The sequence below is a fragment of the Sapajus apella genome, unplaced genomic scaffold (genome assembly GCF_009761245.1).
Source record: "Sapajus apella isolate SASKATOON/1434 unplaced genomic scaffold, GSC_monkey_1.0 scaffold11, whole genome shotgun sequence".
NCBI classification, from domain to species: Eukaryota; Metazoa; Chordata; class Mammalia; order Primates; family Cebidae; genus Sapajus; species Sapajus apella.
In genome coordinates this window covers 10,516,236-10,541,265 of record NW_022436951.1, presented here as the reverse complement: position 1 = coordinate 10,541,265, position 25,030 = coordinate 10,516,236, and the positions used below count along the sequence as shown (strand labels likewise).

The 25,030-nt window shown below is 45.6% G+C and overlaps 1 protein-coding gene across 4 annotated transcripts in view; it reads left to right on the top strand.

Moving 5' to 3' along the window:
* PDZD2 (PDZ domain containing 2) overlaps positions 1–25,030 on the top strand; it is a 466,872-nt gene that overhangs the window by 153,978 nt on the left and 287,864 nt on the right. For all 4 annotated transcript variants that reach the window (XM_032279027.1, XM_032279030.1, XM_032279029.1 and 1 more), the window contains exon 2: positions 4,344–5,185. In XM_032279027.1, coding sequence (XP_032134918.1) covers positions 4,710–5,185 — 476 coding nt within the window. In that variant the 5' untranslated portion in view covers positions 4,344–4,709. The remainder of the gene's footprint in view (positions 1–4,343; positions 5,186–25,030) is intronic.

Below are 25,030 nucleotides of genomic sequence, written 5' to 3'. Positions count from 1 at the left end.
TTGAATGCTAAGGCTGTCAGCTTCAGGTGACTCAAAATTAATTTAAATTATCACAGCTATTTGCTTGAGATGGGAATCTAATTGGAGAATTATTTATGATATACAAAAGTGGACTGGGCCGTTGCAGTGAACCTCCAAGTCCAAAAATTGTGCTCACTGTTGAGTTGGATTGATCTTCAAGATGGGAAGCTTGTAGGCCTTTGCACAGACCAGCCATCCAGGGATGTCCCATTTGTAACTGCAGATTTCTGTTCTGTATCTTCTCCGAGTCAATGTTTTGCCTACTGGAGTGTTTTATTGGATGTTGTGGATGAACCACACTTTTAATAGTATTGCAACATCATCTGTTTTTTCTTATGCCCTGAATCATCTCAAATCATTGTAAGTGGATGTTGATGCTTTTACTTCCCTTGTTTTTAGAAAAATCCCAGGAAATGGGTTGATAGAATAAAGACTGGAAGGATGACTGGAAAGCCCTTGATTATAGGTATGGGATTGAAAGGCCGGGTAGCCCATGGACACGTGGACTACGTGTCTTTAAGGGTATCCGTGTATTTCCAACAACTTGTCCTCTTCTGAAAACTGCTCCCCTGCCCCCACCACCTTCTAGGGTCCTCAGTGGTCCTGTTGCTATCCTTTGGCCCCACCCCCTTGGCCAATAGTGGTTGAACATCAGATCCGAGCTAAGCCCATTACCTTCGCTTACTTCCAATGTAGTAATTAACAACTCGGGTTGCAAAGAGTGGAAAACAACTCAAGGCAAAGTTTATTTTCACTGAAAATTTTGTTTAGTTTCATTTTTCTTTTTTGTTTTCTTTCCTTTCCTTTCTTTCTTTTCTTTTTTTTTTTTTTGAGACAGAGTTTTGCTCCCGTTGTCCAGGTTGGAGTGCAATGGCTGATCTTGTCTCACTGCAGCCTCTGCCTCCTGGGTTTAAGCGATTCTCCTGCCTCAACTTCCCTAGTAGCTGGGATTACAGGCGCCCGCCACCATGCCCATTTAATTTTTTGTATTTTTAGTAGAGATGGGATTTCACTATATTGGCCAGGCTGGTCTCTAACTCCTGACTTCAGGTGATCCACCCACCTCAGCCTCCCAAAATGCTGGGATTACAGGCGTGGGCCACCGCACTTGACTGTTTTATTTTTCTTTATCTTTTCCATTTTTTTCATTTTAAAGTCGTCAGAATTTTACAATGTAAGAATAGATGCTGTCTTTGAGGTTATGGAGCGGGCAGCAATGCAGCCCTGTCCAGATGGCGGAAAGTGAGGATGGGAACGCCGTGGGGAAGCCAGGGGATGTTCTCTCCCGATCCTGCGTCTCTGTCCGCCACTGATCAACTTTTATTTCTTAGCAGGATGACTTTCTTTGCTACTCAGTCCACACAGGAGATAGAGTCACTCAAAAGTTCACTAGTTAAAAAGCTATGATTCCTGCCACACAGTAGAAACTAGGACTCTTTCAGAGTCTCAGTACTGAGCTCTCAGGGAAGAACCCTGATTGTTCCAGCATGGGCGAGATGTCTAAACTGGGAGGCGGGGTTATTGTAGACCTATCACACACTAATTTCCATTTATTTATGCATCTCGCCACTAAGCTATGAATTCCTTCAGGGCAAGGAATTTGCCTTATTGATGGTATACAACCAGTGCCAAGTTCAAGGACTTGATAAATGTTCAATAAATACTTGCTGAATAAATCAATGAGTGAATGAATACCAATTGACACCAGGAAGACACTTCCTAATACTCTTCAGTTTGGTTTTTCTCAATCAGACTTATTTAAAGAGCATCCTGCCCAAGATATTTACTCTGTTTTTATATGTGTGGAGCCATCTCAACTGTGACTAACATCTTGAATCACAGGCTGTTAAAATTTTAATGTAAAACATCTTTTAAAATATTGTATAAGTTATTGGGCGTCTATGATGTGGTAGGCGCTGTGCTGGAGTAATGAAGATATTGATGAATGAGACAGTGACCAGCCTGGCCATTAGCCGGGCGTGATGGCGGGGGCCTGTAGTCCCAGTTACTTGGGAGGCTGAGGCAGACTTGCTTGAACCTAGGAGGCGGAGGTTGCAGTGAGCTGAAATCATGCCACTGCAGTAAGCTGAAACCATGCCACACCAGCCTGAGTGACAGAGTGAGACTTTGGCTCAAAAAAAAAAAAAAAAAAAAAAAAGACCCTGGCATTGTATTTGAAGACCTCTCCATTGAGTATGAGAAACCTTAGGGATCATTTAATGGAAAGTTTAACTTTCTGATTTTACAGATGAAGAAAAGGAGACTCATAAAGGCTGTTAGGCCTGAAGGAAAATGCTTTGATTTATTCATAAGATTTTAATATGGATGCTTGTGAACTTATTTTTCGGTGAGAGGTATCACTTAGTCATTCAGCAATAAGCAATTCAGTCTTTGTACATATATGGATTTTTTTTTTTTGAATATAGAATAAAGGACTGGAAGGATTACTGGAAAGCCCTCGTTTTGGTTACTGGTTGTTTTCCACTGTTTGCAACCCAAGTTGTTAATTACTACATTGGAAGTGAGTGAAGCTAGTTGGCTCAGCTCCGATCAGATGTCCAATCACTGTTGGCCTGGGGGATGGGGCCAAAGGATAGCGACAGGACCACTGAGGACCCACCCTCAGGCCCTAGAAGGTGGTGGGCGCAGGGGAGCAGTTTTCAGAAGAGAGAAAATTGTTGGAGATACACAAATACCCTTAAAGACACTTAGTCTTATACTTAGGTGTCCATGGGCTACAGAGCCTTTCAATCCCATACCTATCTTGCATTTAGTTTTGTTGATGACGTTTTTCGAGACGGAGTCTTGCTCTGCCACCCAGGCTGGAGTATAGTGGCATGATCTCAGCTCACTGCAACCTCTGCCCCCCAGCTTCAAGCGTTTCTCTTGCCTCAGCCTCCCGAGTAGCTGGGATTACAGGTGCCCACCACCACACTCGGTTAATTTTTGTATTTTTAATAGAGACGGGGTTTCACCATGTTGGTCAGGTTGGTCTTGAACTCCTGACCTCGTGATCTGTCCGCTTCAGCCTCCCAAAGTGCTGGGATTACAGCCGTGAGCCACCATGCCCGGCCTTGCATTTCTGTTTAATAGCCATGTGATTATATAGATGATATTTGCTAAGCTCTTGATTTATTTGGAACCAATTAATAGCTGGCAGTCAAGTTCTCTGGAAAGTCAAAGCCCACTATATTGGAAATTTCTTTTTGGTTACTGAGTAATAAGGTCATTTGTTATTGACATGGCTTCTGACACCTCTCCCCTGCATTATTATTCCTTGTTAAATCACTTCCTGAGAAGGATGGAGAATGTTTTCCACCTTTAGATGGCATGGTTTATATTGACTTTCTCTGGGAGAAAGTGAAGTTCAGAGAACAGAGTGAAAGGGATCATTTTTTTCTGTTTATGCAGAATGGAGGTGAAATTTTTCTTTGGTGGAGAAGGCGAGCTGGCAGTGGAATTCAATTAACCTTTCACTGGGGGCCTAAGAGGTGCCAGGCACCGTGCAGAATTCAGAGGGAGCGTGAGGCTCTAGCTCTGGTGGGAGCCACTGGCCCTGCTATCTGCTGACTGGTGTCACCACTGTATTCAATATGTTTAAAAGTTAGCAAAGAAGGTACCTGTCTTCTCACCCAGGTGCTTGGAGAAACAGTTCTCTGTCGCAGATGGCTTTTTGGTTGGCCTGAAAATAAATCAGTTTTAACCGTTTATCAAAGGAAATGGAAAAGCTGGGCTGCAAAGAGCCGAGCTTCCCTCTGAATCGCCATGATGGCGAAGTTTAGGAATGGTGGTGCCTGGGCACGGAGGTGGGATCTCTCCGTGGTGTTGATCGGATCTTTGTTCCCTGGGTAGTGTTGTCAGAACATATTTCTGGAATGGCGAGCCCTTCTGTGTGTGCAGCTGGGCTGCCCAAGGCAAATCAACATAGATTTTCATTTTCTAGGAGTGTAAGATTTTAAATATATTCAGATCTTTCCACAGCCTTCCAGAGGGTCTTGTCACACAGTCTCATGTTTGGCTGTGAGTCTCATTGTATATTGATGGGGGTTGTCTTAGCAGAAGTCATCTGGTTTCTCTGCTGATCAGGGAAACTTCCTGGAGAAGACCAGTGTTCCAGAGGCTTCTGTCTGGGAGAAGAGAGTGTATGTCTATACAGCATGGAAGGGGCTGCACGGGGGAATGGGGAGGCGTTAGATTCTGGGTTTATGCTTGGTATCTGAAAAGTACATGGTCCTTCTGTACCACAGGAGGCCATGTTTTCTAGGTGACAAGGCTCACTGTTGTAACTGGAGCTTTTTGTTTTTTTCCTCTTCCTCTCCCAGGTGTGGATGAGCCCAGGGAAGGACACACTGCCAGCCGCTGCTAGAGGGATCCTCCATTCTCGCATCATTTGCATGGTCCTGCTGTGAAAGGAACCCAGCAGGAACTTGTTAGACACTTCCTTCCTTCCTTCCCTCGCTGACACTCCTGAGCCATTGTTCCGCAGTTGTCCTAACTGGGTCCTACCCTCCTCTTGCCAAGGCAAACAGCATAGTCTCAAGTGGGTGTCCCTAGGCTCATCTGCCAGCCTGAACATGAACACAGGCAAAGCTAATGATGGCCAGGGACCCCAGGGGACATGGGGCCCCGTGGGGTCTGACCCCCAGGAGCAGGCCCTCTCATGATGCTGGTGTCTGGGAGTGAGCGCCATGCCCATCACCCAGGACAACGCTGTGCTGCACCTGCCCCTCCTCTACCAGTGGCTGCAGAACAGCCTGCAGGAGGGCGGGGACGGGCCGGAGCAGCGGCTCTGCCAGGCGGCCATCCAGAAGCTGCAGGAGTACATCCAGCTGAACTTTTCTGTGGATGAGAGTACAGTCCCACCTGATCACAGCCCCCCCGAAATGGAGATCTGTACTGTGTACCTCACCAAGGAGCTGGGGGACACCGAGACTGTGGGGCTCAGTTTTGGGAACATCCCTGTTTTCGGAGACTATGGTGAAAAGCGCAGAGGGGGCAAGAAGAGGAAAACCCACCAGGGTCCCGTGCTGGATGTGGGCTGCATCTGGGTGACAGAGCTGAGGAAGAACAGCCCAGCAGGGAAGAGCGGGAAGGTGCGACTGCGGGATGAGATCCTCTCACTGAACGGGCAGCTGATGGTTGGAGTTGATGTCAGTGGGGCCAGGTAAGTGGGGGGACGCCTGTTGGCATGGGGGCTGGACATGGGAAGGCTGTGGTTCCCAGATGCCTGATGTGCAGATCTGCAGCTGCAGAGGGTTATGAATCCTGCCAGTAAGAAGCTGATGGTATAAGAAATGTCTCACTGAAAGCCTCTCATCTGTTCAACCAGCATCACTGCTTCAACTGGAGCACAAAGGCTGGGTCTTGGATTCTTTTTCATCCTCCTGTCCCAAATCACCTTAGTCCCAGCAACGATGAGGCTCCCGGACTCACAGTCCAGAAGCCCCACCCTGGAAGATCCACTTTGATTTTATCTGAATGTTTATTGAATACTCTTGAGCATATTTCTGTTTTCTACCCACATGGCCATCCACCACCCTATGAAGTTATTATTGAACTGTCTTGGTGTTTCCCAGGTGAATCAGGGAAGAAGACCCCAGGGGCCCCAGGACCATTCTCAGGTTCAGTGATTAACTAGGATTCACAAACTCAGAAAAGCAGTCGTATTTGTAGTTTCAGGTCATTACACTGAAAGGACACAGATAAACATCAGCAAAGGTAAAAGACAGGGAGCATGGAGTCCGGAGGAGACAAGGCTCAAGCTTCCAGTCGTCTCTCCCAGTGGAGTTGTGCAGACAGTGCTCAGTTCTCCCAGCAGTGATGTTTGACGCCAACCAGGGACGCTCACTTGAATCTTGGTGTCCGAGGTTTTTTTCTTGGGGGGTGGGTCATACGAGCATGGAGTACCTGTGTGGTTGGCCTTAGCTACTCCTCTCAAGTCACTGCAGAGGTCAGACTAATGCCACATAACCCAAGTCTTCCACCATAAGTCACAGTCTTAGCATAAACGCTCTGACAAGGACAAATGCCTTCAGGTATACAAAGGTACTTTTGTCGAGCAAGGTATTCCAAGGGGCTAGATGTTATCTCCCAGGAGCCAGCCCTTTCTTTGGAATGCACATGGTCTCAATACCCCACCCCTGAGGTTAATTCTTTACTGTACAACAGGGTTTTAATGCAAAAACAGTAGCACTGGAATGTAAATTTCCTCAGCAAGGCAATTTGCTTCTATAGAAGGGCTCGGCTCACAGATGGAACAATGGCGAGTGTACACCTGGACAAGGGAGGGGAAGGGGTTCTTATTCCTGACGGAGGTCACCCCTACTGCTGTGTCATTCCCCTATTAGCTAGGGTTAGACCGCACAGTCTAGACTAATCCCAATTGGCTATTTTAAAGAGAGCAGCTGTAGGAGTCGGAGTGAAGGGGTGGCTGGTTTGGCGGGAAGGACAGTTACGGGCAGGTCAGAGCAGGTAGCCAGGGGTGACCTAGGTCAAAGCAGGTGACCGGAGCAGGTGACTGGGACAGGTGACCAGGATGAGTCAGGACGGAGCAGGGGACCAGGGGAACAGATGTGAACTACTGATTAGAACTGATGGGAAAGGTTGTTTACTGAAGCTACAAGGAAGTTAGACTTTAAAATGGAGGACGAAGAACATACAGACATACTGATTCCTTGAAGAGAAACTTGGAGTTCACGATGTCTAACAATAGGTATATAGGAAAGACTGGGAAAGAGAATTTGAAGATATTCTGAGTGAGCTCCATAAATTTTGTCAAGCTTTCAGGGGCTCCTGGGAGTAAGGCTCCTATGTCCTAGAAGGAGAGAATCATGGAGAGAAGGCTACCTTGAGAAACATAGTGATCTTTGATGATGCAGACATCTAATCCAAGGAGACTCTGCAAGGAGAGAACCGGAGCAGAAATACCTTGACCTTAATCTTCATCTTCCCTCCAATATCAGAGCCCCCATCCGTGGAAACCAGCCAGAAGTCAGGGGCAGGGGAGTCCATTGATTTGTCTATATGTGTCAGTGCCCTGGTGCAAAGTGCAGGGTCGAGAAGGACGGAGATTGGATGTGCAGGTCAATAAGAAGTCATCGGGCACATACAACATGGTTCAGATTCGAACGATCCAGTACATGGAAAGGACGTAGCACAGAGCTGGCAAGCAGGCGTGAGTACTTATGTAGCAGACACTCTTTTTTTTTTTTTAAAGACTGGGTTTCACCATGTTGGTCAGGCTGGTCTTGAACTCCCGACCTCAGGTGATCGGCTCGCCTTGGCCTCCAAAGTGCTTGGATTACAGGCGTGAGCCACCATGCCCGGCCTGTAGTAGACACTCTTGCCAGTATTTCCTTTGGTTTGCCTCTTCAACTGCAGAGATGCTTTTAGCCAATGGCTAGGTGCCTGGCTGCCTGTTACTGGGAGAAGCCACTCATTTCCAAGGAGGGATGAAATGATTTTATTTGGGATTAGAGATTGTTCTCAGAAAAGGAGCAAGGCTGACCACCACCAGCCTCAAGATGCTACAAGGATCTGACAAAGTGACTCAGGTCCCTGGAGGCTGGGTCCAGGGTTAGAAGTGAGCATTGCCATGGAGCTGGAGATGGCCCTTTCAAAGTGGTCCCTAAGAGCCCCTACCATTTGCAGCTATCTGGTTGGAAGGAAGCTGATTTGGATAGAGAGGTTGAAGGAAGATGAGGGAGGGGACATCCAGCAGCAGAATGAAGTAGCTGGGAGCTCCATCCAGCTCCAGAACAGATAACTGGGGCTGCCTCCTTGGGTTCCCCTTACTAGCTGGCTGATCTTGGGAAAATTATACTTCTTAGCCTCAGATTCCCCAACTGTGACATGGAAATGATAAGACTATTGATGCCAATGACTAAAGTCCATATAAAGGGCTTAGTTGTATGTCTAGTAAGTAGTGCTCTATATGTATGAATATAATCATCACTACTATACATGGAGAGTGTTTGGGAGGTTGCTGGAGTCTGCAGGAGGCAAAGGTTCTTCCCTAGCCTTAGCAAACCTATCTACCCCTAGGATGAGATAGATTTCCAGCTACCGATGGAGGATTCCTTGATGTTTTCATTTACATGTTGGGGGAGTGATAGGATGATGCCCAGTTTTGCAAAGAAAGAAGGTAAAGAAGAATAGAAGGGTCATGACAGAGGGTGGAACATGGGACTAGAATCTTTACTGAAGCTCTGAAGAAGGAGCACGTGTGGTGTGATGGAGGGAACGGTGGACTGGGTTTGGTATTCCAGGTTCTCTCCCAGGTCGTCTAACAACTAGCTTTGAGACCCTGGGTAAGTTTGTTGGATGGTGGCATTGGGGTGGGAGGGAGGTTCGCTGTAGCTGCCTAAGCTAAAATATTAGGGGTGAATCTGTGAAACACTTTTTTATCTATCTGGGCTAGTGTTATTGTTCCAGAAGCCTGTAGAGGTCAAGTGGTGTTCTTGGGATGCCACAGTGATAACTGGCAGAGCCGAAGCCCGGGCCCACTCTCTGACTCCGAGCCGAATGTCCAATTCTGTGTACTGATCCACTTCTGGGCACTCAAAAAGAGATGCTTGGATGGGTGTGGCCTGTTCATATCTGGACTCAAATAGCTGAAGCTGAGGAGCTTAGGAAATAGGAGTGGGAGAAAATATCAGGGAATAGACCAGTGCGTTTCATAATTGTTACATTTGGCTCTTCCATAACATACCTGAGAATTGTTTTAATCAAGTACGGTAAGAGACACTGACATGGAAATGACTGTCACGAACACTCAGATCTCTAGAAGCAGGAGGCATGCCACACCATGCAGGGCTGCACAGGGAAGTGCCAGGGTTAGTCAGGAAGCAGAGGAGAGCATGCCTCAAAGCCTTTATTTTATTTTTTTTTATTTTTTTGTTAGAGACCGCCTCTTACTCTGTCATTCAGGCTGGAGTGCAGAGGCGCAATCAGAGCTCACTTGAACTTTTGGGCTCAAAGGATCCTCTCACCTTAGCCTCTCCAGTAGCTAAGGCTACAAGTGTGCACCACTGCATCTGGCTTTTTTTTTTTTTTTTTTTTTGGTAGAGATGGTATCTTACTGTGTTGCCCAGGTTGGTCTCAAACTCCTGGCTTCAAGTGATCCTCCCACCTCAGCCTCCAAAAGTGTTAGGATTACAGGTGTGAGCCACTGCACCCAGCCCCATAAGCTCTATTGAGGTTTTCATGGGAAGGAACAGAGGAGGCGGGGTAGGTATGCTGAGTTTGCTTAGGATTGGATAATTTCAGTAGGCTCCGGACTATGTGGGTGGTCCTTAGTTGTCCAACTATCTGGCTCTGGAGTGATTTGAGGAAGGGAGAGTACTGTGTGAGTTTGATAAAGGAGATAATTGGGTACGACTCTGAGTTGGTTGGTTTATATGTTAAAGCTCTACTCACAAGGGAGTCCTTTGCTATCTCTAGGAATTAGCTATCCCTGGGACAGGCAGCTTGTCCACATTCAAGACTCCAAATGTCAGAGCATCAAGAATACAGAAAATAGGGGCAAAGTAGCTCACGCCTGTAATTTCAGCACTTTGGGAGGCGGAGACAGGAGAATTGCTTGAGCCCAGGGGTTCAAGACCAGCCTGGGCAACATGGCAAGGCCCCATCTCTACAAAAAAAAAATTTTTTTTTAATTAGTCAGGTATGGTGGTGCACACCTGTAGTCCCAGCCACTCGGGAGGCTCAGGTGGGAGAATTGCTTAATTCCAGGAGGTCGAGGTTACAGTGAGCCATGTTGGTACCACTGTACTCCAGCCTGGGCAACACAGAAAGGCTCTACCTCCAAAAAAAAAAGGATATAGAAAATAAGAACATGTAATGAAAACGCTGGGCTTCTGGAAACCTTCCACAACTGAGGAAGTAAAGTCTCCTTTAGTGCTCAACAGTCATGACTTTGAAATTACCATCTATGGCGATGTAGCCATTTGTTTGCTGGACGATGAAAAGCCAGGTGAAAGACAGTGTACCCTGAAGCCACTGAGATGTAGTGGTAGGAGAAGGGGAAGGCCAAGACCTATTGCTTGGTGTTCATGAAAGACAGCTTGAAATTGAATCAAGTAATGAGGCAAGGAATCCTCACATCCTGGGCTCCTCTTCCCTCATAACAATCAAGGAGTTAACCAGACAGGCTAGCTTCATTTTTCACTCCCTAGTTCTCTTGAATAATTGCAAGAAGTGGGCGGGGCACAGTGGCTCGTACAGTTTGGGAGGCTGAGGCAGGCAGATCACCTGAGGTCAGGAGTTCAAGATCAGCCTGACCAACATGGTGAAAGCACGTCTCTACTAAAAATACAAAAATTAACCGGGCGTGGTGATGTGTGTCTGTAATCCCAACTACTCAGGAAGCTGAGGCTGGAGAATTGCTTGTATCCAGAAGGCAGAGGCTGCAGTGAGCCAAGACTGTTCTACTGCACTCCAGCCTGGGTGACAGAGCGAGACTCCGTCTCAAGAAAAAAAAATTGCAAGAAGTACCATTTATCGAGCAGTTTCTACCATAAAGGATGTCTGCCGACCACTATCTCATTTAATAGCAACCACAATTTCATAAAGAACAGCCTTTGATGAGAAACCGTGGCTGCATATCAATTGCCCAAGGTCACCTAAGTAAGAGACAAAACCAGATTTGAACCCAAGTCCTTTTGGCTCCATCGTCTGCCTTCCTAACCACTGGGCTGTGCTGCCTCAGCTTCTGCACCAGACCTGGATTTTGGTCCTGTGTGATCTGGTGTGTCATTTCATGGATGGTTTACATTCTCCAAATACCTCCACAGTATAATCAGACACCAGGGAAGAAAATGACTTGTGAAGAGCAAACTATAAGGCTTCTACCTGCCCAAACTTGACAAGGAAAACAAGCCCCCTGCCTCATTTTATAAAAGGAAGCCTGGCGGGGGGTGGTGGCTGACGCCTATAATCCCAGCACTTTGGGAGGCTGAGGCGGGTGGATCACCTGAGGTCAGGAGTTTGAGACCAGCCTGGCCAACATGGTGAAACGCCACCTCTACTAAAAATACAAAAAATCAGCCGGGCGTGGTGGCATGCGCCTGTAATCCCAGCTACTCAGGAAGTTTAGGCAAGAGAATCACTTGAACCCGGGAGGCGGAGGTTGCAGTGAGCCGAGATCGTGCTGCCATTGCACTCCAGCCTGGGCAACAGAGTAAGACTCCATCTCAATATAAATAAAATAAGTAAAATAAAAGGAAGACTAGTTTTAATATAGACTCCTTTTGGCAAATTTAGCTCTAGCCAGAGCTTCAGGACTAGAAGCAGCACCTTTGAGATTTTGGAAGTAGGGAGTTGAAAATGTTTTATTTTTATTTGGTTTTTGTTTTGTTTTGTTTTGTTTTGCGTTTTGAGATTGAGTCTCGCTCTGCCGCCCAGGCTGGAGTGCAGTGGTGCAATCTCGGCTCACTGCAACCTCCGCTTCCCAGGTTCAAGCGATTCTCCTGCATCAGCCTCCCACAACATAGTAAGACACCATCTCTACCAAAAAAAAATATAGCCAGATTCGGTGATGCACACCTGTAGTCTTAGTTACCAAAGAGGCTAAGGTGGGAAGATCCCTCGAGCCCAAGAGTTCAAGGCAGCAGTGAGCTATGATTGTGTCTCTGCACTCCAACCTGGGTGATAGAGTAAGATGTGATCTCTAACAAAAAAATAAAAAATAAAATAAAGGCTTTGAGGCATGTTCTCCTCTCTCTCCTCTGCCTGTAGCTGGGACTACAGGCGCCTGCTGCCATGCCCGGCTCATTTTTGTATTTGTAGTAGAGACGGGGTTTCACTGTGTTAGCCAGGATGGTCTCAGTCTCCTGACCTCATGATCCACCCACCTTGGCCTCCCAAAGTGCTGGGATTACAGGTGTGAGCCACTGTGCGCAGCCCGAAAGTGTTTTATTGTATGTTCTCAAGACGTTCCTTGTCACTCTTTATAACTTTCCTTCAACACTAAATTTTCCCACCTATCTATGTGAGTTTTGTCCTAAATAGTGTAAGTAGAAATGAGTTCTGTTGAGACGCCAGTGTACCTCTCTGCCCCCCAGCAAATGGCTCCTCAGTTGTGGCTGTCTGTTCACTCTTATTTGCAACCAATGGGTTTTGGGGTCAACACGCCAACTTACCAGCCAGCGTGATAAATCGTCCACACTAGTGAGTACAGCTGTTGGATAAGGCACTCTCTTGCAATCTGTTCTGCTCCCCGTCTCGTGTTTGATTTTGAATTCAAAACTACCTTAGATGATGTGATGGGTTGAATTATGTCCCCCCAAAATTCCTATGTTGAAGTCCTAGCCCCCAAAATATGACCTTATTTAGAAACAGGGTCATCGCAGAAGGAATGAGTTAAGATGAGGTCCTCCCGGAGGAGGTTGGCCCCGACTCCAGGATACCTGTTGTCCTTATAAAAACGGCAAATTCTGGCCGGGCGCGGTGGCTCACACCTGTAATCCCAGCACTTTGGGAGGCTGAGGCAGGCGGATCACAAAGTCAAGAGATCAAGACCATCCTGGCCAACATGGTGAAACCTCGTCTCTACTAAAAATACAAAAATTAGCTGGGCGTGGTGATGCATGCCTGTAGTCCCAGCTACTCAGGAGGTTGAGGCAGGAGAATCGCTTGAACCCAGGAGGTGGAGGTTGCAGCGAGTCAGTATTGTGCCACTGCACACCTGCCTGGTGACAGAGTGAGAAAAGGAAAAAAAAAAAAAAAGGGCAAAGTCGGACACAGACACACGGGAATAACACCATGTGTGACTGGAGTTATGCTACTGAAAGCCAAGGAATGTCCAGAAGCCAAGAGACAGGCTGGGAACAGGCCCTTCCCCAGCCTCCCCATTACTAGGGGAGCTTGGCCCTGCTGAAGCCTTGAGCTCAGGCTTCTCACCTCTGGAACTGCGAGACAGAAATCCCTGCGGCTTAAGCCTCCCAGTTTGTGGTCACCCCCTTGTAATACAGGTGGCATGTGGTCCCTGTCACCTTATAGGAGTCCACTTTTCAGATGATTTCCTCCCTGACACTGGACACTTCAGAGCGCTGTGGATGTTTTTGGATGGGACACTGAGAATCGTGTGTGCTGATTGTGGGAGAAGCAGGTACAGCGTGTGGAAGATGAGGTCATGATTTGCTTATTTCAGAAATTAGTTTAGGGTCAATTTGGAATGTCCATACCTGAAGAAAGAACAAAAAACTCAAGGCCACGGGTTTGACAGACCTTCTGTACCCCAGACCCAGGTTAGAACCTAAACCTCTGACTGTCCCCAAATTACAGATCCTGTTCCTGATTCCTGCCTTCTCACTGGCTGGCACTCCTGATCCCTAGTAACCCTGGGAAGCCTTTATTCTTTTGAGTGGTAGCAGGTTCGTCCTGGTGGAAACTTCTAGAGAACTTTCTGGGAACAGGAGGTATCCGTGGTGTTTGATGTCACGTGTCCCATCTTGAAGGCATAACTGATAACTTATGGAGGAAACTTTTTGTTTGTGTGCTCCATCACATCCACACTGGGGACACGTTCTACTGGATTGTTCTACTTGTTTGGTGCAGGGAGAACTGGGAATGTTTTCTAAATTAGTTCCTACAGAGGAATACTTTGTAACTGCAGTCACTCCCTAGCTTTCTATAAGTAGACCAGATTTGTTCCCTAAGGACAGATTGTTCCAAATTGGTCACAAAATACGGAATTAATTAAAACAAAACCCACACACTAAAACAGAAACAAATAGTCTTTTCTGAAAACTAAACGTCTTTTCACTTAAAATGCATTTTTACAAAATGTAAACTTTGGGCGTCTTTGTGTATACACACACACACACACACACACACACACACACACACACACACACATTTTTGAAACGGAGTTTCACTCTTGTTGCCCCTGCTGGAGTGCAGTGGCACGATCTCAACTCACTGCAACCTCTGCCTTCTGGGTTCAAGTGATTCTTCCGCCTCAGCCTCCTGAATAGCTGGGGTTATAAGTTCCCACCACCATGCCTGGCTAATTTTTTGTATTTTTAGTAGAGATGGGATTTCACCATGTTGGCCAAGCTGGTCTTGAACTCCTGACCTTAGGTGATCCACCCACTTTGGCCTCCCAAAGTTCTGGGATTACAGGCATGAGCCACCGCGCTTGGCTGTCTTTGTACATTAATAAGCGTGAGCAGAGCACCGTGCAAAAACACAGACCTCGGAGAGAGGTGGGTCTGGCTTCTGGAGCCGCTTAGTGGCTGCATGATGGGGGCAGGTGACCTCATCCACAGGCTGTTGCTGCTAATTTCCCTAAAAGGGTTGTTAAGTGGATGACAGATGACTTACCTAATGCACTGAATACAGCACATGGTAGATGTTCAACCGGAGGTAACTTTTAACACCCCACCCAGTCAGCCTCAGGCAGCCTGAACCCAGAGCACAGCGTGCACCTGGGAAACACATTTTGAGTTTGAGGGAGAGAGAAGAGCCTCAAACTCTGCCAGTTCACTTCACAGCGAAGACAAACAATACTCTTTGGTCCAGACGCCGGGGTACATTCCAATATTGAGCAAGTGGCATGGCACGGGGACCCACCACTTGGAAGGGATGCTGGTGCATGCAGGAACTGGAGCCTGTGGGGGCCGATGGCACCTTTGAGTTCCTGCAGTGTGAGACGTCTGTGTGGTCCTAGAAGAGGAGCCAGGAGGCTGGGCTGGCAGGAGGGGGCTGGGGGCTCAGGGCGACAGGCCAGTTGGTACAGAGGTATGACGTGCTGTGAGGACCAGCAGAATGTCAGCCCCAGTCAGAAGTCACCTTCAGCACAGTACCCGCTACCTTGAACTTGCGTGTGAAATTAAATTTAGGGTTGTTGCAAGCTTAGGCTCTGGTTACCCATGGCAACCTTGAATTCTCTCTGGATTATAGCAGATTTTAAACAGTGTCAAGAGGCTGCTAGAAGGTGTTACTTGGAGAAGTGACTGCAGGTAGTGATGTAGGTAGGAGATGGTAGAGAGGAAGAATTGCCAATTATAGCTTGATAATATCATCTCAGGGGCCATTTAGCATAAGGGTCCTGCCTACCCGAATATACCCAAAGGCACCTGACGCTCTATGCAGAACTGGATTTATAGTAAGAGGTCGTCATCACGGTGACTTAGAGATATTAAGGAAAGGTGAAATTATACACAGCTTGCTGTTTAAGAAGCCAGAGAAGCATGTAATACGCTTTAGAAAGATTTTCCTTACAGGTTAAAAGGAAAACAAGTTTCAGCATTTAAAATTCAAGTATGTGGAAAACCCACCATGTGGAACAGCCCATTCCCCAAGGATGAAGGGTAAATGAAGCGTTGCGGACAGTTTGTTCGTGACCCACTTCATTCTTTTCAGACTGCTGTCTCCACATGCTATTTCACTCTAGGACTTGGTTTCTGGAAGGTATCCCAGGGTTCATCCAAGTCCCATTTTCTCACTACCAAGGTGGAAAGTGAGGCTTCGGGAGGTGGTTTCCTGGCATCAAGTATCATCTTAGAGAAGAGTGAGGACTAGAATTCATGCCCTCTGACTCAAATTCTAGAACTTTTTCTTTAGAATCACAAATAATAACTAATGAGGCCGGGAGCAGTGGTTCACGCCTGTAACCACAGGCACTTTGGGAGGCTGAAGTGGGTGGATCACTTGAGGGCAGGAGTCAAGACCAGCCTGGCCAACATAGTGAAACCCCATCTCTACTAAAAATACAAAAAATTAGCTGGGCGTGGTGGCACGCACCTGTAGTCCCAGCTACTCAGGAGGCTGAGGCAGGAGAATCGCTTGAACTGGGAGATAGGGGTTGCAGTGAACCAAGATTGCACCACTGCACTCCAGCCTGGGTGACAGAGCAAGACTCCATCTCAAAAATAATAACGGGCCCGGCGTGGTGGCTCATACCTGTAATCCCAGCACTTTAGGAGACCGAGATGGGTGGATTACGAGGTCAGGAGTTCAAGACCAGCCTGGCTGACATGGTGAAACCCCATTTCAAATAATAATAATAACAATAACTAATGAAATTAGGATTTTTTTAACATAAAAATATTGGAAATCTTATTTTTTCTACCTGTTCTGAAAATGGATGGTTACATCTAGAACCTTCCATCTCAACAAGAGTTTGGCTTGTAGCTGCCTCCTAAGAGTGTAGCGATGGCCATTGGAGTGGACAGTGGGAGCTTGCTTTCCTCAGCTCTCGGGAGTGCCATCTGACAAGCTGTGAGGATCTGAGGGCCGTCGCCTGCCATCTTGTGGTTGAAATGGAGCACAGTGACAGAAAGTGTTAGGAGCCCCAGTTCAGTTTAATATTCACAGGCTGTGTGTGTTTCAGCGCTGTGCTGTTCGGCTGTTTCCAGCCTTCAGAGCTCTCTCTTGAATGGCAGCGTCTGAGCTATCCTCTCCTCTCTGTGACTGGTGTTTTTTCCTATGGCCCTGGGAGGTGCCGCCGCTGGCTCCCTTCCTCACACACACAGCCAGGGCTCTCAGGCACCACACTAATGAATGAGGAGCTGATCTGAGAAATCCACCTGTGCTAAGCTCTTCATGACGGATGACAGAGGGGAGTTCTTCGTCCCCAGTTTCTCTAACTCCAGCATGGAGTCAGAAGCTTTTTAAGGAAAGCCTGAGCAGCAAGACAGTTTCCAACACCACGATGGCCAGTGGGGTGAGTTCCTTTAGAAAACTGGCAAACTTGGCCACACCCTCGGTTGCAGCCAACAGATCATTGTTGAAAGCGGCATGCACAGCTGCTTTTCAGGGTCCACTCATTTTTATGAGGGAAGAGATTCCATAAAAGGGCCCAGCATTTAAAGGGAGTTGAGGTTTCAGAGCCAGATCAAGAGATGCACTGTAATTTTATCCCAGTGACCTGCTCCTCCTCTGGTACCTTGTCACAACCTTTCTGAATGGGGGCAGCTCAGCCCCTAGGTGATTAACTTTAGCCGTGGAAGATGGAAAACCAAAATACCCACGTAAGACACTTGTTCTTGGGCTGGGCACAGTGGCTCATGCCTGTAATCCCAGCACTTTGGGAGGCCGAGGCGGGTGGATCACGAGGTCCAGAGATCAAGACCAACCTGGCCAAGATGGTGAAACCCCGTCTCTAATAAAAATACAAAAATCAACTGGGTGTGGTGGCGCACACCTGTAATCCCAGCTACTTAGGAGGCTGAGGCAGAGAATTGCTTGAACCGAGGAGGCAGAGGTTGCAGTGAGCAGAGATCACGCCACTGCCCTCCAGCTTGGGCGACAGAGACTCCGTCTCAAAAAAAAAAAAAAAAAGACACTCCTGTTTAAACTCTTAGCATTATTTTTGGGAATTGTAATGGCAATTGTAAGCTATACAGAGAAGAAAGATAAAAGCATCTTAGTGTGAGTGCAGTGTTACTGGTCCAGCTTCATGCCCTTCTATCTGTGGGCACCTCCGGCCATTTTCGCCAATCCTGACTTCTACCTTATCTTTTGTGTCCAGGTACTAAATAAGTTACAAACATTTTATTCACTTGATTTGAGCATCAAATGCCCTCAAATGATTCCTAGGCTTTTTTTTTCCTGCTCCCAAACGTTTTTGAACTTCAAGCTTTGGCACCTGTTTCGACCCTTGGCCCTCTCTTAGTTACTGTAGAAGCAGAGGGAGGTAGCCAACTGCATGCAATGCTTAGGTGAGCCATTGCTAGGGACCTTCACTCCCATTCCACCTGGGTTTGCCAAGCACAGAAATGAACAGGCTTGCGCTCCCATCTTTTGGTGCTGGAGCGCACCAGTATCAAAAAGGCACTTCTTGCTGGAAGGCAACAATATTGGCTTTTTAAGGGCCCAAAATAACTATTTTGTACAATGTAAAATGAAACAAAGCTTTTAAGCAATTATATAGATTTCTGCTTGGGATTCTTCTTTGAGATGTGATCTTTATCCAAAGATTTTGAGGATATGAGTTTGTTATACTATATTTAAAATGCTCTGAAGCGCTGACTACGAGAGGCTTATTTATTTATTTATTTATTTTTGAGACAGAGTCTTGCTCTGTCACCCAGGCTGGACACAGCACAATGGCACTATCTTGGTTCACTGCAACCTCCACTTCCCGGGTTCAAGCGATTCTCCTGCCTCTACCTCCCAAGTAGCTGGGACAACAGGTGCACACCACGCCCGGCTAATTTTTTGTATTTTTAGTAGAGATGGGGTTTTACAATGTTGGCCAGCCTGGTGTCGAACCCCTGACCTCAAGTGATCTGCCCACCTTGGTATCTCAAAGTGCTGAGGTTACAAGTGTGAGCCACCAGCCTGGCCTGACGAGTAGCTTTTTTGATGACTTGGAATAACAATGTTGAATTGTATGGAGAACACACAAAGGTGTGAGTATCCTGGATCCCTTATCTTTGAGTCACAGAAACTTGGATGCCAGGGCTGCAGGGATGGTAAAATAGCTGACTCATCCCACAGGTCCCTAATTCAGGGCTCCTTGTTCACCAAAGAAAAGATGATTCGATCACTTGCAATGTCTCTTTGACTTCAATTTAGCCATTTCCTTTTGGAGAGGAAGACTGGGCTAGTTCCACAGCTGAAGTGCATGGCCGGACTGAAAGGTTGCTCACTTTAAATGGGCCTGGGATTTATTAAGAAACTTTTGACCTTGGGAATCACATATGTATCTTCACAAACAACCCTGAAAGGAGGGCTGAACCATTATGGGGGCAAGGGAAGTGGATATCAAGCTCTGGCCAGGCATGGTGGCTCACGCCTGTGATTCCAGCACCTTTGAGGCTGAGACAGGTAGATCACTTGAGGTCAGGAGTTGGAGACCAGCCTGGCTAACATGGTGAAGCCGCATCTCTACTAAAAATATAAAACTTAGCCAGGCATCATGGTGCACGCCTGTAGTCCCAGCTGAAGCAGGAAAATTGCTTGAACCCAGGAGGTGGAAGTTGCAGTGAGCTGAGGTCACACCACTGCACTCCAGTCTAGGCAACAGAGTGAGACTCCATCTCAAATAAATAAATAAATAAAAATTCAAGCTCTGTTAAGTACAGATCTCTGTTAAATTCCACAGCAAATCTGGGTGTTTTTCCCTGACTCAAGGGTTTTATTCAGTCCAGATACCCATTCCTGTGAAATCCTCATCTGAACTGGCGGAATGGGCAGAAAGAACTTAAATGGAAGTCACCAGAAAATGGCTTATGCTCTAGAATGGTGGTTGCTAAGGTGGGAAACCTGAGAAGATCCATAAGTAAGAGGAAAAATTATATTAGCACCCCAAGATATTTTTTAATCTTTAAAAAAAATGAGTTTGACCAATAATTTAGATATGGATTGACACTGACTTCCTTGCTCAATCTGAGTATCAGTGAGTCCCATTTTCTGAGTAGTCCATGACACATCCTGAGGGAAGAGGGGACGGTCCATAAAGGCCCCCTCACTGGTTAATTCACCACTCCTTTTTTTTTTTTTCCATCATTCAGGCTGGAGTGCAGTGACACCATCAAAGCTCACTCAGCCTTGAACTCCTGGGTTCAAGCAATCCACCTATCTCAGCCTCTCAAGTAGCTGAGACCACAGGTGTGAACCATGGTGCCTAGCCTGTTTAATCCACTTTGGGCTTATGTCAAGGGACTGGAATTTATGTAGGCTCACTTGATGCAGTGGGTTATGGATTAAATTACTTTGTTTCAACTGAATTAACCTTTACCAAATGGGCAGAAAAATTGAAGAAATTTCTTATTTTTATTTTTCATATACAGAGATGAGGGTCTCACCATGTTGTCCAGGCTGGTCTCAAATTCTTGGCCTCAAAGGATCCTCCCACCTCAGCCTCCTAAAGTGCTGAGATTTTAGGAGTGAGCCACTGCTCCCAGCCTAAAAATAATACAATGAATGCAGGTGTAAGCGAACAATAAGAATGAACTGAGTTAACACTTCTCTTCCCGCTACGCTGTGCTAATGATGAAGTAAGGCAATGACAATCTATGTAGACTGACAAGTCAGACAAAAACAAAATTCGTCAGGAGACCCTGTGAAATACAAACTTACAACCACTAGCATTAAAGAAAAACTTCATCCTAAGCATAGATTGTGCCTTATGGTAATACTTGATGATATGAGGCCATCCCAATTAGCAAGATATTTAAAATCGAAATATTCACAACACGAATACAAATAGTTTAAAATGTTTTAGCAGTGTTTAAAATTTTGCAGTACTAAATCTAGTTCAGAGTTTTAGTAAACTGAATATTTAAGACCCTGTTGTGAGGGTTTTTAAAAACATAATTTCTTAAGGCGAAAACCTACATACCAGTAGAAAAAGTCTTCCTGATGTGGTAAAAATAGCTAAAATAGTGCATGGAAAACAACATAGCTACAAGGTAGAACACACGGTTTTGTCAGCAAATTCTGCTGGAAGAGACACAGAAATACTGCTGAAGTTTCGAAGAAAGAGTGCCATGGGGGAGATTAGCTATACAGTTGGACTTAAGTATTGCTGTTGCACACATGTTCCAATTAAGAGTACAGCACTTGCTTGATTCTGGCCAGGCACGGTGGTTCACGCCTGTAATCTGAGTGCTTTGGGAGGCCAAGGTGGGTGGATCACTTGAGCCCAAGAGTTCAAGACCAGCCGAGGCAACAGTGAAATTCCATCTCTATTTTTGTAAAAACTTTTTTAAATAAAAAAATTTTTTGGCTGGGCCGGGTGGCTGATGCCTGTAATCCCAGCACTTTGGGAGGCTGAGGACGACAGATCACCTGATTTGGCAGTTCAAGACCAGCCTGACCAACGTGGAGAAACCCCGTCTCTACTAAAAATACAAAATTAGCCGGGCGTGGTGGTGCAAGCTTGTAATCCCAGCTACTCTGGAGGCTGAGGCAGGAAAATCATTTGAACCCAGGAGGCAGAGTTTGTGGTAAGCTGAGATCACACCATTGCACTCCAGCCTGGGCAACAAGAGCAAAACTTCGTCTAAAAAAAAAAATTATTTTAAAGAATATTTGCTTGCTTCTGTTTCAATAATGAAATATACCTATTTATTTGTGATGTCACTAAAGGAAAGAGGTACCAGAAACGATATGTTTTTCAAAATTCAACGATTTTGTTAGTTAAAACAATGCTTTATGGGAAAATTACATCAGGTAACAGTAGCTTTAACTAGAATAAAAAAGAATTCAGGATGTCCCAATTGCACTGAATTGAGATTTACAAATTATATGTTGACGAAAAGAGTCAAACTTTGTAAAATATTTAGAGTTTTATTCTGAGCCAAATATGAGTGACCAAGTCCTGAGACATAATCTCAAAAGGTCCTGAAAACATGTGCCCACGGTGGTTAGGTTACAGCCTGATGTTATACCTTTTTGTGTGTGTGTGTGTGAGATAGAGTCTTGCTCTGTCACCCAGCCTGGAATGCAGTGGTGTAATCTCTGCTCACTGCAGGCTCCGCCTACTGAGTTCAAGTGATTCTCCTGCCTCAGCCTCCCGAGTAGCTGGGATTACAGGCGTGCCACCGCACCTGGCTCATTTTTATATTTCCAGTAGAGATGGAGTTTCACCATTTGGCCTCGTGATCTGTCCACCTTGGTCTCCCAAAGTGCTGGGGTTACAGGCGTGAGCTACTGCTCCCGGCCCTGATTTTATGCCTTTTAAGGGGACAGAAGTTACAGGCAGACATCAGTCAATATAGGGACAGCCTTCCAGGTCAAAGGTGGACTCAAAGATTTTTCTAATTGACAATTGGTTGAAAGAGTTATTATCTAAAAACCTGGAATCAGGTCTGGTGTGGTGGCTCACGCATGCAATCCCAGCATTTTGGGAGGCCAAGGCGGATGGATCACCCAAGGTCAGGAGTTCGAGACAAGACTGGCCAACATGGTGAAACCCCATCTCTACTGAAAAAAATCAGCCAGGCGTGGTAGTGGGTGCCTGTAATCCCAGCAATTTGGGAGGCTGAGGCACGAGAATCGCTTGAACCTGGAAGGCAGAGGTTGCAGTGAGCCAAGATTGTGCCACTGCACTCCAGCCTGGGTGACAGAGCAAGACTCTAAAAAAAAAAAAAAAAAGACCTGGATTCAATAGAAAGTGAGTGGTCTGGGTTAAGATAAGGGGTTGTGGAGGCCAAAGTTCTTCCTATGTAGATGAAGCTTCCAAGTAGCAGGCTTCAGAGAGAATAGATGGCAAGGCAGAGGCCGGGTGTGGTGGCTCAGGCCTATAATCCCTGCACTTCGGGAGGCTGAAGCGGGTGGGTGGATCACCTGGGGTCAGGGGTTTGAAACCAGCCTGGCCTACATGATGAAACCCTGTCTCTACTAAAAATACAAAAAATTAGCTGGGTGTGGTGGTGTGCACCTGTAATCCCTAGCTACTCAGGAGGCTGAGGCAGGACAATCACTTGAGTCCAGGTGGTGGAGGTTGAGGTGAGCCGAGATCCTGCCACTGCACTCCAGCCTAGGCAGCCAAAAAAAAAAAAAATAGATGGCAAACATCTCTTATCAGACTGTAAAAGGTGCTAGACTTAGTTAAATCTCTTCTGAATCAGCAGGAGAGAAAGGAAGGGGATTCTTTATAGAATGTAGACTTTCCCCACAAGAGACAGCTTTGCAGGGCTGTTTCAAAATATGTCAAAAAATATATTTTGGAATAAAATGCTTCAATTTCTGTCAGTGCCTGCTGTCTGTCATATGATGCTATGCGAGAGTCAGGTCAGCATCTGGTATCTTATTGCTACAAAGAGTCTGTTTTGTCTGTCTTGAAATCTCTATTTTAATGTTAATGTAGGTCTGTTGTGCCTGACTTCCAAAGGGAAGGAATGTAATGTGGCATGTCTTACCCCCTTTTCCCATCATGGCTTCAACCGGTTTCTCAGGTTTACTTTGGAATCCCCTTGGCCAAGAAGCAGGGTCCTGTCAGCCAGCTGGAGGGCTTAGAATTTTATTTTTGGTTTATATATTAATACATTAAATTATCACATTAACTCTGAAATTTTTTTAAAAAGTTAAATATGTCAATAATTTAAAAAAATATTTTAGGTAAGATTACAAAAGTAGTCCAAGAGTATGAAATTGATTCAGCCATTTCATCCTCTTGGCTTATTTCAGGGAGTGAGGATGAAAATATCTTACTATATGGCCGGGCGCGGTGGCTCACATCTGTAATCCCAGCACTTTGGGAGGCCGAGGCGGGCAGATCACCTGAGGTCAGGAGTTTGAGACCAGCCTGGCCAACATGGTGAAACCCCGTCTCTATTAAAAAATAAATAAATAAATAAAAGAAATTATCTTACTATATAGAGGTTTGATGTTTATTTCTAGACAAAGCATTTATTAGAGTTATAGAACTTAAAGATGACTGGGATTTTTATTCTGCAGAAAAGACAAGTGATTCAAATTTGAGCACCTTGAATCACTTATCTCTGAAACCAAGTACAGTAGTTCCCGGTGGCCTCCTTCCTGGAGGCGTTCTTGCAAGGACAGACAAACAACATGTCTCTCCAAGGTAAAGATGACGTTGTAACAATAAATAAGAAAGTATCTACTTTTTGAAAGAAAGCCATGCTATGCAAAGGGCATTTTCAAAATGGGTATTAGGAAATGTTTCCATAGTTATATGACTTTTTTTTTTTTTTACAAAAATGATTACATTTGCCAACAAAAAGTTTCACATGCATCTTTAAAATCTGGAGAACAAAATTTTATATTTTTAAATCTTCCAAAGAATTTTAGAGGAGCTATATGTTAAAAACTATTAAAAGTATGGTAGCTTTCGAGTTTGCAAGAAAAACTTGACAAAGTCAATGTACAGTTTCAACCAAATGTTAGCACAGGTGGTGGATAGGGTTGGAAAATGACTATTAAGATTGATTAAATGCCGCCGCTAACATATTTCTTCCATTTGAATCTATGTATCCTTGTGAGGTATCTCAGCTATGGCAGGTGTTAAAAGCAGCATCCGGCCAGGCGTGGTGACTCATGCCTATAATCCCAGCACTTTGGGAGGCTGAGGTGGGCAGATCACTTGATGTCAGGAGTTCGAGACCAGCCTGGCCAAAATATATTTTATCTCTATTAAAAATACAAAAATTAGCTGGCTGTGGTGGTACATGCCTGTAATCCCAGCTACTTGGGAGGCTGAGGTGGGAGGGTCACTTGAACCCAGAGGCAGAGACTGCAGTGAGCCAAGCATTCCAGCCTAGGAGACAGAGTGACACTCTGTCTCAAAAAAAAAAAAAGTAGCACCCACTTATTATGAACTTACTTCAAGCTATACTTCTGGATTATCACATCTCAAAGTGTTAAAACAAATTTTTGAAAAGCTTGAAGTATATTTAACTACATAACTTTTAAAATACTAAGCACTTCAGGTTAAAAATATATATATATATGTGTGTATATATATATACACACACACACATATATGTGTATATAAATATATATACATATATATATTTTTTGAGACAGTCTCTCTGTGTCACCTGGTGTGTGTCACCAGGCCTGGCTAATTTTTTGTGTTTTTTTAAAAGGTGGTGTTTCACCATGTTGTCCAGCCTGGCCTGAACTCCTGGGTTCAAGCAATTCACCTGCCTCAGCCTGCCTAAGTGCTGGGATTACAGGCGTGAGCCACCACACCCAGCCTCTCAATTTTCTTTTTTTACCGAGAGGCATGAAAAATTAAAACTTTGAAAGTAATTGTCTCACAAGTAGAGAGTTTAACCCTATCCTCCTAAGGAAGGTGTCTCTTTTGAGGTTTACAGGATTTAGATGTCTCTCCTCCACCCTGTGTTTACTACCAACCTTCTCCAGAGAACTGGTTTTCCTTGGGATCTATAAACCAGACCTTATTCTAACTCCTCCACCCGTTTCTCCTCTCTTGTTCTCTAGGCCTGACCTTGAATTCCCAAAGAGAGGAGTCAGTGTGTCCTGGCCAGCTACCCTGCGAGGCACAGACGCACTGGCTCCTCTTGCTAAGTGCTTGCTGCCAGGACCATTTGCAAACTCTCTGTGGCTCATTCTTCTCCTGTTTATA